Source organism: Cupressus sempervirens, chromosome 5, assembly GCF_028749045.1.
Source record: "Cupressus sempervirens isolate cs-2001-9-10 chromosome 5, ASM2874904v1, whole genome shotgun sequence".
Classification (NCBI taxonomy): Eukaryota; Viridiplantae; Streptophyta; class Pinopsida; order Cupressales; family Cupressaceae; genus Cupressus; species Cupressus sempervirens.
This window is the reverse complement of record NC_143122.1, coordinates 792,227,661-792,240,894: the sequence shown is the minus strand read 5'-3', so window position 1 is coordinate 792,240,894 and position 13,234 is coordinate 792,227,661. Positions and strand designations below refer to the sequence as shown.

The 13,234-nt window shown below is 36.8% G+C and overlaps 1 protein-coding gene across 1 annotated transcript in view; it reads left to right on the top strand.

Annotated features, from left to right (window-relative positions):
* LOC149558309 (UDP-arabinopyranose mutase) overlaps window positions 1-9,573 on the top strand; it is a 61,275-nt gene extending 51,702 nt beyond the window's left edge. The window contains exons 2-3 of the mRNA XM_089832577.1: window positions 8,576-8,705; window positions 8,818-9,573. Coding sequence (XP_089688703.1) covers window positions 8,576-8,705; window positions 8,818-8,837 — 150 coding nt within the window. The 3' untranslated portion in view covers window positions 8,838-9,573. The remainder of the gene's footprint in view (window positions 1-8,575; window positions 8,706-8,817) is intronic.
* The last annotated feature ends 3,661 nt before the right edge of the window (window positions 9,574-13,234 follow it).

The following is a 13,234-nucleotide window of genomic DNA, read 5'->3' as shown; positions in this document are numbered from 1 at the left end:
GGAGAAGAAACATACTACAGCCTTATTAGGAGAATTAAGAACTGCAGTTAGATAAGGGACATGGCACACCTAAATCAGGACTTACCTTGTAAAAGAGATTGAGTGGTAAAGTTATATCTCTAACAACCTTACAATTCTTATTTAATTGAATTTGTCATTCTAGGGCAACAGTCAGGGCGATCCGAAAAAGGGGACATTACATTCTATGCATCTGTGACCAAAAGACCTGCACATTGTCATTTGGTATCTAGTTAACGATTGTTCCGTTTAGAAACATCATCTTGTACTTTTCTATTTGAGGAGACTGTCTCCATTGTTTAATATCAAACTATCAAGTTTTATAATAGATCTCATCTAAGATGCTAAAATAGAAGAATTTTAAGATCTGTAATTAGAGTATTTAATTTCTGAAAGCTATGGCCAGGCCAAGAAATGAAGTACAACTTGCGAGAAATACTGCCATCCAGCTAAAGAGTGAGAACCTGTTAGCAGTCAAAACATAACTGCTGTCTGTAAGGAAATGTCACCGACTCATTAAAGGAGGCGCAATTGAGCTTTTGAAGTTTGAAACTGTCATTATAAACTTCATGACCTCATAAAAAGAATGATACCGAGAATTGTCTGTCTGATCAGCAGGCATTAACATCCGCACCCAGCTAGGAACTCAGCAGCAGACAGGGACAAAATAACTGCCTCTCGGAAACCGTTTCTCAGAATGGAATACTTATCAGCCATGATTCCGCAATATATTTTCCATTTGCAACTTAAATAGTGGTTGACATTGGTCCCAAGAGTTGTTGATAGCAATGACAATGGATTTAGTACAATTGACTTAATATTTGAAGGCACCTTTCTGCTACATTGAATTCTCTTTTATCATCATTAACAAGTCTTTGATAAAATGGAGGGGACCTTGATGAGCCAAATCCTTTGTTATGTGACTTGTCTCTGCAATCAGTCTGATTACAAACTGAAATGCCTCATCATTGTGGATGCATAACGTGTCAGATTCTCAAACATGTGAACTAGTGCTCTTATTGTGGAATGGAGGTGTGAAGCTATGAAGCAACTTTTGAGTTGTTGAATGGAGATGCATCACATAGCCAAATTGTGAACAGGATTTGTTTTGATGGTGGTGATAACTACCACATGATATTGAAGAATGGCAGCTACATGATTTTTGCCCAAGTGGAACTAAAACATATTGCAATATTTGTTGAATGTTCCAGCTTAGCGTAACAGCACATGGAGGTCCTGATGTAATTGAGACTCAAAATATAAGGCCTAAAGCATTTCCCAAAAGGAGTAGCAGTCCTAACCTGAAGAGCACATGACTATATTGAGGGGTTGTTGGGGGGGGGGGGGGTGTGTGAATTAGTATAATATTAACTTCTGCAAATTAAAACTTTTATCCGCACAAGTAACTTTAGATACTGAACTAAACAATTATGCACATGAACACAATAACACAAAGTTCATGTGGAAATCCAATGCGGGATAGAACCACACCGAAGTAATTGCTTTTTATATTGACCGATCTTTAACAATGATTTGTAGGCTCCAACTTACTAAAAACTCCAAACCCAATGTTTATGAGGACCGACTCATTGGAAGCTCCAGCTCCAACACTTTGCAGGCACCAACCTACTGGAAGCACCAACCCCCACTGCTGTCTTTGTAAGCACCGACCCACTGCACACAAAAACTTTTCTTCTACCTTGATGATGTTGTGGACTCAACTGATGATGGATATTTTGCTTGCATAATTGTTCTTCTCCAATTTAATATTTATATCTGCATGTACTTCTCATCCACAAATCTGCAATTCTTTTCTTTGGTTTGTCTAAAAGCTTATTGTCTTCAAAGTACACTTCTTATACACTGTATATTACCTTCTATCTCATACACATACTCTTATAGTTCTGTAGTATATATCAGAATGATAAACCTGAGTATATATATATTCTTTATATCGCACAGTACTCGAGGGCTGTTGCAATTTACTCTGAACACACATCATCTATACATATTGCATATATGATATCTGCATGTATAATTGCAGCACGTATCCTTTTTTTTATATCTGCTTACCCACTTACTCTTCTTATATGCACATTCTCTTCTACACACAATCCCGATTTTATTCAATCTGTATTTATATTCTCGAAATGATCATGCCTTTTGACAAAGAGACATTCAAATATAATCGCACCTTCTAATTATTGTGGACCTTTACTTTGTTAAATTTCTTTTTAATCTAATCTTATGTAGCATTAAAGCATTAATTGCACCACTTCACAAATTATTATTTGTTATCCACCGCTTATTACCCCTAACCTCTGTCTCTGTATTCTCATCATGACTACCTTCATTATTTCTTTAACCAAGTGTGTTTACTGAATCGTATCTATTAAAATAACCTTCATGTTTCTTTTTAATGCTCACTATTGTATCTTATTATATCTCTGTAAATATTAGAATGTTTCTAATATTTAGTATAGTCTAGAATAGAATGTTTCTATTCTATTCGACTCTCCTCTTTGTATATATAGATCAGTTTGATCTCTGATTAATTCATTCAAATTTTCCGCCATTTACATTTGTAACATGGTATCAGAGCTATTGCTTCAAATGGTTTTGAATAGTTTATAATTTCTTTCGAAATTATTTGCTCTAAATTTCGAAATTATTTCTGCCATTTTCTCTACAACCCGTCTAGGGTTTCTGTTCTGAGAAATCTGAAATTCATTCTGCAAATCCCGAGTTCACGTTTTTTAAATCGTAGGTTTCTTTGGCTCACGTCTGATCTTCTACAAATCGCGGGTTTCTACCGTCGTTTTTCTGCAACTCGCCGTTTTTCTACAACTCGGCATTTTGTGTGAGTGAAAATGTGTTCAATCCGCCCTTATCTGCCTGGATTCGTCTATCTCAAATCCGCTTGTTCCAAAATCTGCCTATATTTGCCATTTTTCCTGCAAATCTGACCTTCGAAGTTGCCGACTAGGGTTTTGCTCGAAACCCTAGTTTTTTGACCTCCAAAAAAAAATTTCTGATCACATATTCTTGGTGGGTTTTTTGAAATCTCAAATGGGTCTTCATCAGATTTTTGTGGGTGCCTTGTTTTTTGTGCCTCGATTTTTGAGCCAGCGTATCCAAATTCCGACAACACTTTATTTTTGGGTTTTTCGAGCTCTTTTCTGGGTACTCCAATTTTTCTGGGTCTTTCATTTTCTCACCTCGAAGTTTGTGCCATTTGAAATATTCACATATTATAAGCATCTGTATCAGCAGCATCAGAAGTCGGACTCAATTAAACAGTACGCCAATGCTGTCCAACACTCAGAGCAGAAAGAATCTATCTACCATGCCTTTATGGCCAGCATACCTGCAAATCATGTGAAATCTTCTGCCTGGTACATCGATTCTGGTGCCTCCCGACATTTCACTCATAGGCGTGATTGGTTTGTTGAATTCACTCCCTATTCTGACTCAGTAATCTTTGGAGGCGGTGAAGAATACAATATTGTCGGCAAGGTCAATGTTCAGATTCAGACTGGAGGAAGAAAACTCATGTTTCTCAATGTATGTTATGTTCCTGGCATGAAACATAATCTTCTGTCTGTTAGTCAGATTATGAAGCACTCTCCTCAGTTGGATGTCGTTTTTAGTAGAAATAAGTGTTCGATTATTGATCGTGCTTCTCGCACTACCCTTGCTTCCGGTCTTGAGGATCATGGTATTTATAGGCTTGTAGATTCAGGCGATTCCCTTAAGCATGCCTTCATCGCCGAATCATCCGCTCTCAGCAGTCTCTGGCATCAGCGATACGGTCATCTGAACATTCAATATCTAGCACAACTTGCTCGAGATAATTTAGTCCATGGCCTACCTAATATTTAGACCCAGAACCATCGCGTTTGCGGAGCTTGCCAAGCAAGGAAGCAACATAGGACACCATTTAAGAATGGTGAATCATGGCGGGCATACAGAGTACTCCAGCTAGTCCATGCTAATGTATGTGGTCCTATGAATACTCCTTCTATTATTGGGAACAGGTATTTTTTACTCTTTGTGGATGATTTCAGTCGCAAAATGTGGGTATATTTTCTTAAGCAAAAATCAGATGCCTTTCTTGTATTTCAGCAGTTTAAAGCTCTAGTAGAAAAAGAGTCTGGTTCCTCCATTCGTACTCTTAGGACCGATAATGGGGGAGAATTCTGTTCTTCTGCTTTCTCTGCCTTCTGTACTACTCATGGCATTAGACGTCAGTTCACCACACCTCACACCCCTCAGCAAAATGGTGTTGTAGAGCGTCGAAACCGTACCATCACAAAAATGGCTAGGGCTATGCTAGAACATAGAAATGTTCCCAGAAAATATTGGGCAGAAGCAGTATCCACAGCTGTCTACCTTCTTAACCGGTCACCCACCCTTGCAGTTAATCATAAGACTCCTGAGGAAGCCTGGTCTGGTCGCAAACCTAGGATCAACCATTTGAAAGTTTTTGGCTCTCTGGCATATGTATGGATTCCTGATGCCAAACGCACTAAGTTGGATTCCAAAAGCCAGAAACTTATGTTTACAGGATACAGTCACACACATAAGGCCTACAGACTGATTGATGTAAATACTGATCGTTTAATCTTCAGTCGTGATGTTGTGTTTGATGAGGAATTTGGACCATTTCCGCTCTTAGACTCCCCACCACATTTCGAGATTCTGTCTTCAGCAATCTCTGACTTGGGTTCTTCTATTTTATATGAGTCATCTGATGCTACTGATACACCACCTCAGTCACTTCCAGATAATACAACTCCTGCTCTTGCTTCTCCTCCAGCTATTCCGACAGCATCTGATATTAGCTCCTTGACTCTTCGGCCAAAATGGTGGGCTCAAACGCTTTGTGATCTTCGTCCTGATGAACTCATTGAGGGTAGAACCTCCAGAAATAAGAGCCTTCAGCACAACACAGTTAATATAGCTCTTATGGCCAACATCCACAGTATCCCTGAGCCCCAGATATATGCAGAGGCCAAAGGAATTCCAAAATGGGAACAAGCAATGGATTCTGAGCTTCAGAGTCTTCAAAAGAACCACACTTGGGTTCTTTCAGATCTCCCTCTTGGGAAGAAACCCATTAGCTGTAAATGGGTCTATAAGGTCAAGTACCATGCAGATGGTACCTTGGACAAATACAAAGCTAGACTTGTTGCTCAAGGATTCACCCAGCGCGAAGGCATTGATTATGAGGAGACATTTGCACCGACAGCCAAAATGAGCACTATTCGCATTCTTCTTGCAATTGCAGCTCAGTATGGTTGGAAAGTTCATCAGATGGATGTGAAGAGCGCCTTTCTCAATGGTGAATTACAGGAAGAAGTCTACATGACGTAGCCCCCAGGTTTTAAGGTTGCCGGTTCAAAACACAAAGTATGTAGACTCCAGAAGGCCCTCTATGGTCTTAAACAGGCCCCTAGGGCTTGGTACATAAAGATTGATCATTACTTGGTTACTCAAGGATTTCAGCGTAGTCCGTCAGACAGTAATCTGTATATTAAACACTTTGGTAATGATATTCTTTTTCTTGTTGTCTATGTGGATGATTTGATCATTACTGGAAATTCAGAACATTTGATTTCAGAAATCAAACAGGATCTATGCAGAACTTTTGATATGACAGATCTCAGATTGCTTCATTATTGTTTAGGTATTGAGGTTTGGCAGACTGACAACAGCATTTTTTGTCTCAGTCCAAGTATGCCAGAAGTTTGCTTGATAGGTTTCGAATGCAGGATTGCAAATCTGCCTCCACTCCTATGGAGACTGGTCTGAAATTGTCCGCACAATCTGTTTCTCCTCCTGTAGATGAAACACTCTTTAGGCAGCTAGTAGGTAGTCTCATCTACCTTACTACTACTAGACCTGATCTTAGTTTTGCAGTCAGCTACATCTCACGGTTCATGACAAACCCCAAGACTGATCATTGGATTGCAGCGAAACGTGTGTTATGCTATGTACATGGTACTTCAGATTATGGTCTTCTTTACACAAGGAGTATTACTCTTCAGCTCAGTGGATTCACTGATTCCGATCGGGCCGGCTCAGTTGATGATAGGAAATCTACTTCTGGCTATGTGTTTAGTATCGGATCTGCTGCAGTTACTTGGACCAGTAAGAAGCAACAGGCACATGCACTCTCCTCTACAGAAGCAGAATATAGAGGAGCTGTCAAGGTAGCTTGTGAAGTAGTTTGGCTCCGGCAGATGCTTGCAGATATGCATATTCCTCAAGTAGGTCCGACTTCTTTGTTTTCAGACAATCAGGGCGTACTCAAACTTGCCAAGAACCCAGTGTTTCATGAACGAATCAAGCACATCGAGCTTCATTGCCATTACATCCGACAATTAGTAGAAGATGGATCTATTCAGTTACGCTATGTTCCTACCTCAGAGCAATCAACAGATATTTTCACTAAACCCCTTGGTGCTGACAAGTTTGTTAAATTCAGGAGATCTATTGGTGTAGTAAATAGATTGAGCATTAAGGGGGGGTATTAAAATAACCTTCATGTTTCTTTTTAATGCTCACTATTGTATCTTATTATATCTCTGTAAATATTAGAATGTTTCTAATATTTAGTATAGTCTAGAATAGAATGTTTCTATTCTATTCGACTCTCCTCTTTGTATATATAGATCAGTTTGATCTCTGATTAATTCATTCAAATTTTCCGCCATTTACATTTGTAACAGTATCTTCAACTTGCATCCTTGTGGGCTTAATGAAGATTTGACTTGAATTCAATCGTGTAAGCAAACATCGCATTATTCTTTCATTTAAATCGATGACGTAATGAGTCGTTGCTTACTTATTCTTTGACTTGATATGTGGTAGTCATCACCATGTAAATTGCTGAAGCCTCCGTCTCTTATACAAGTATATATATTGATCGCTTCTTGACTCTAATGTACTTTTATTATTGGCAGTCATAGTTGACTCTCGGATTTTGTTTTTATTGGGCCCCTTAATTCAACGGGCTTTGTCTTCCATAACTGGTGTGGTCTGCTTATTATTTAATCAAACCTATTAAAATTGTCAGCAAATTTTGACGCTTACATTACATTCATGGCATTTATCACTACGGGCATCTGTATTCAATAGTTTCTATGACAACTCCATTGCTGACTCTTTGCAGATTCATAATCGACCTGGCTCCTCCTTATAGTTGATTTGGTTCTCTCTAACTTGTTTATGCGCTGACTCATTGCTAATTCATATTGTGTGCGTATCTTCAATTTCAACCTGTCGCTGTTGTTTATGAATTATTTTTGATTTGCTATGCCAGGGTGTGTAGATGTGGTCTTAGACTGGCTTTAATCCTCTCTAATAAACATCTGTATATTAGAAACTTCAATTAATTGAGTCCCTATTATCTATTTGACTTTTGTTGTATCTCTCCAATGCTGACGGGAATGAATTTACAGGTCACCAAACATAGCCAGTCACAATGCTCTATATGTAATCAGTATCACTGAATGCTATCATTGCTTATATTGATCACTGTTTTCTCTTCACCGTAAACTTTAAACATGATAGCCCTTTTTAATTTGTATTTCTATTGTTTGCCAATGTTATTTGTGCAATGTGGACCATAACTGTTCGCATGATGATGTCTTTTCTTGATTGTACCATTCTATCAATGCTTGGCATCGCTCCTTGCTATGTGAATACACTTCTTTAAATGATGCATATAATTAATAGTTACTGTTTCTCCTCACGTGCTGGCTATTGCTGTCATGGCTTGTATCATTATTTGTTGTTTGTATACATAAATTTCTCTTATTGTTTTCCTTCATATTTCATACAAACTGCTTGTATCTTTGAAAATGTCTTATAAGGCTGCCTTGCATTTCATAAAACTTGAAAATGATTTATTAATATCTTCATATCTATATTTGAACCCTGTAAGTTTGGTCTTACACAAAATCAAGCTATTGAGATGCATTTGTTTCTCACAATATTACTTATAGACTTCTGACATGCATGATGTTATCTTCTATTCACATCAATGACAATACCTCCAACATTAACAACCTGAAAACACACAAAACTAGAACAAAAACCTAAATCAGACTGTCATTGGTTTTGGGCAAGCAGAGTCGTGTGGACCCAGATGCTCTGACATCATCAAATGGCTTGTCCATTGCTTCCTGTGGGTTTTAATTCACGTGCATTAGATTATTCTGAAAGTGTTAAGTGTGTAATTCATTTTAATCTGGGTTTTGAGAGTTATTATGCCATACAGCTGCATTAATTTTGTTGTTGTTTGGTTTTGCATTTTGGATGATAACAATGTGCTGCTAATTGGCATGACAATTTTGATCTTTCCTGTGAAATTGGAAACCACATCAAGCCTTTCTCTTATTGTTAAGTAATCTGACCAAGAGCTTGAATAAGGAGAATGTCTTTGTAATTCTGTATCTTGTTTTAACAAGAATTGGTTAATTTTATTGTCATTGACTATTAAGACAATTTTAGTAAATATGATGAGGACAATGTACTCTGCATTTACCAGAAAACCTTGTCTGCTGGGAAGCTGACAGAAAGGGTCTTGAGGATTTTTGTGGCGACGGGCAATGATTATGTTCTGGGCTGTGTTAAAGCATTTAACATTCAACCAATTCTAAGGCCGATCTTGCCTACACGTAAGCATGAGATTGCACAACATATCTTTATTCATATATTGATAGAATTTATTTTTGGTTACATTGGTAATTCTGTAAATATCATATTGATCTTTGTAATTGTTTCTTGCAGGATGTTCAGAGAAGTTTTAGCTATCCACTTGATGGCGGCAAGAAATGCATTATAACCATTTATCAAATTCCATTGTCATTGCCAAAATTGGTGATATAAAATCAGACGAGGTCATCTTCTTGGGGAAAATGTATCCTATTGACAGGTTTATTAGGGGTCATGTAAACAGTAAATATGGGATAATAAGGATTTCCAGAGTGTGAGTGTCTCGGTATGGATATCCATTTCAATTGCGAAGGCTCAATACAATGCACATGTTTATACATCTACCGTATGTACAAAGTTGAAATCAAATCTGAAAACCATAGTCCATTATTTAAAGTTTAATGAAGACACCAATACCAAATTAATTTTCTTAAAGATAGTGAGGGCAGGTTCAACAGGTGCGCATTCTTCTCATCTGTGTGTGATATGCTGTCAAGTATGTTGGAACTGCTAAAGGGTCTTGGATGTGGCCTTTTTGCTAAAGTTCATTCCCTGCTAAAGCTTGACCCTGGGCAGTTTGTGCAAGAAGCAACAACTACCCTAGCAGAGTCATCTCATTGAAGGGGCTTTATAAAATTTCATTTTGTTATCTGTAAATATGGGGGACTCTGGCCAAATATCTCTATTTGATATGATATTCACAGCTTTAGTACCTTTTTTAAGGGAATAGTAACTGAATGATAACTAATGCCGAGAAGCATTTCACAATGATAGAAATGGTAGTGTGATGATGTTAGTGTGTTAATATTAACAATTATCTTTTAGCTTAAATTTGACAATGATATACATGTCAAAATTTAAATATTTATCATAACATAATATACTTTTGAAAATAATTTAATATTTGCTAAAATAATATTTGCTAAAATTATAAGTTTTAGATATATAAATAATCAATTAGAAAAAAAAACAAAACAATAAGTCAATAAAAAAAAATTATAAGTATTTTGGAATAGTAAATTAAATTAAAAGTATTTTATAATTGGTATTTCTTGACATTTCTTTAGATAGATTTATTTAAAATATTAGTCTATCTATTAATTTTAATCAACTGATAAAAATTGTTCTAATATAGGTGTTGCATGCACGGGGCTTCATAATTTTTTTTATCAGGCGCTATTGAGCAAATTGAAACCTTCCACTGAAGTTGTGTTGAAATTCTTTAGGTGTTTCCGTGTTTTGCGTGTGACAAATTGGGGCGTATCACAGCATTGGACTGCAAACCCTATGGACAACTAAATGAAAATAACAGTGATGATTGGACAGAATATGAAATGACTCGATGACTTCACTGAAATATAAAAGCAACAATGGAGAAATAAGATTGAGATTCAAAATATAATCCAACGGCTCTCTTAATCCTCATATTCCAATTACTGTTTCCGTATTTGATCCTATACTTTCAGCCAAATTCTGCCGGAAATCCCCTTTGAAATGTCCATTTTGTTTCAACTTGTTAATAGGGAAAGGTGGGATGAGACATCAAAAGTCGTGGAAGAGAGACATTAAACTTCTCAGAGAGTCTCCTATAAATTCCAAAGAGAGCCTAAATTGTAAAGGAAGGGTAAGCACATGAATTCAAACTGTCATGGAGGAGGATTCTGTTAGAGGCTTAAAAGCTAGACGACAACACTTCATGAAAAGAGCAACCTTCCCCAGAATCAGTGTTTCTTGTTCGACATAGAATTCCTATATATTTTGGAATTGAAAAGTCAATGAAAAAGCTTAAGCGCAGCTGAAGTTTTCTACATTCTTGAAGTTTTCTACATTCGTAAGGACGAACTTCCAATTTTTTTTTTCTAAGCATGGAGACGAGACCAACTAGACCAAAACTTGTTGAAGCCACAAACCATATTAAACCAACAATTTTGATCTTTTTAGAGCATTTAATCTCTTTCTAATGTATGGATAAAGGAACACTGACAGTGACCATTACATCAGAGGGCAAAGACATAGTAGGGTTAGGGACTGATTCCAATCAGCTATCAAGAACTAGGAATGCTTTGAGGAAACATTACCACGTGATGCCGATAACACCTCGGTTCCTGCGAGTTCTCGCCAACAGAAATCTAATAAAAATAAAAAAAAGAACTGGAGATGCATTCTGTGAGTTTATACACAAAAATAACCAAAACAACAGAAATCTACATCGTGTATTTTCCATTAATGTTTGAGAAGAAAAACGACTACCTTCCGAATCTTTGAAAATTTTTACTTTTTGAGACAGAGGAGTTTCATTTGGAAAACTTCAAGGGATTTGCTTCAACAACCTAAGTGTTGTTGGAGTCGAGGAAACTGACCCATTTTACCCAATATAATTTATAATTCTGGGACTTACTATCAACCACCTTAGTGTTGACTGTTTTCTCCGTCTGTTCTTTTTTTCTTTTGGGTAAATGATTGGTCACATCTCCTCGCATATTGTCATCATAGTCTTGTTCACTACCATAATAGTAGGGTTAAAGGCCCACCACATTGAAAACAAGACTGTCATCAAGACCCTCGTGCGAATGGGAATCTGATGAGTAGACATTTTTATTAATCTTATTAGGTAACTTGCATGGCTCCAATTTTAAGTTTTAGCTTGTGCATGCCTCACAAGAATCTTTCTTCATGCAAATACGCCATAACTTGATCACCTCTTTCTTCACTCTTTATATCGGATGCAAATCCACATTCTTCTTTTAAATTGCTCGATGGGTAGTTGCCATTGATGTCTCATTACTTACACTTCACGCAACCCCCTTCACGAAGCTTACAGAAGTTTCAAAGTTCACGCAACCCCCTTCACGACGATATATAAGATGGACAACTCCATTAGGATCGGTTCCCAAAATAACTTCGAAATGGAGACTTTCTAGTAGATTGCTGGAATGAAAAGCAGATTGTTTACTCTTCATTTCTTTAAACCCAACAACCTCATTGGTGATTGTGATGCATAGGTGATGCCTCCTACTGCAGGTATCAACTGCTACATTAGTTTTGCCATTCACATGTTGCACTGCAAACGTTTAGCTTTGCCAAAAAGAGATCTGTTGACATGCTTATGTGATAGTTTGGCACAAGAGTTGATGATTTCTCTACAATCTAATGTTGTTTTAGAATTTGAATGATAATATACAATTCTTTATCATAAGTATCATGCATTTTGAAAGCTTCATTTAACTTTTCACTGAGGCAAATGCCTTACATTCTTGTTTCAGTACACCAACCAATGGGTAGTGCTGAAGCATCACATAGATAGAAGTCTTCACAAAATCTAATAATGCAAGACTTGGTTCTTCTATCACCTTCTTTGTGAGGTGGTTCTTCTATCACCTCCTTTTTGAGTTCCTCACAAGTCACCTTTGCTATTTAAATCCAAGAAAAAGGCTTCCTTTTAGTGCGGTCAATCAAATGGGAAATTGTCTTGTTGAAACTTTGTTGTCTTTTATTGAAGTATCATAACCCATGACAACCTCTTAGTCTTGCTTGTTTTGAGGATGTGCCTAAGTATAACTTTGATCTTGTTGGGATCCATTATTGCTTTTTTTGACGAGATTACATTTCCAATGAAATTTAACTTGTAGCTACAAAACTCACTTTTCGTAGGTTTTACACTCTCTCTTCTAAATGTATCAAACTCCAGTTTTAGGTGCTTGTGTTTTCCAATGTAGGGTCTAAATACCTAGTCCATTGTGTAGATGTAGGTAGTAGGGCCATTGAACATTCTGAAAGGCATTAGGAAACCATTTATATAAATCATCATTTGTTTTAAATGCTGTTGTAATGTCCTATTTTGGGACATTAGAAAATTTAAAGACATTCATATAATATTGAAATTGACTATGAGTAAATTAAAATTATAAAAAGGTCAATTTAATATTTTAAAGTGGGTTAAAAGTGACAAGGAGAGATAAGACAAAAAAACAAGAAAGGAGTCGAAGAGTTACAACTTCAATAATTAAAAGGGGAGAAACTCATTCATATGGGACATGCTTGGTTTATGATTCAAATTTCGGTCTCTCTTGAGAGAGCATTTGGAAAGCTTTAGCTTTCATCCAGCATGAGGATGTAAACCCTTGTGTCTGTAGATAGTGGACGCAAACCCAATGTCCGTGGAGACGTCACATTAGGTTTCTTGCGTGTGCTTACATGTTCTTTCTTAGTATTCCAATATGATTGTAAAACCGTGTTAAGATTGGACTTTTGAATGCTAGTTATTGTATTGCAGATGTATGATGCAATGATATATCATAAGGTATTTTATGAGAAGTTAATTGGTTTATATTGTTGGTTTATAATGTGACTTCATATATTTATATTCTTAATATCATTTTGAGATACAAATTGGGTCAATATCCATCTGGGATATTTCAGTGGTATTAGACTCGGTTTTCCTACCAGCCTATGAGGTTTATCAATTACAAAAATACAATCGAGTGCTTAAGAG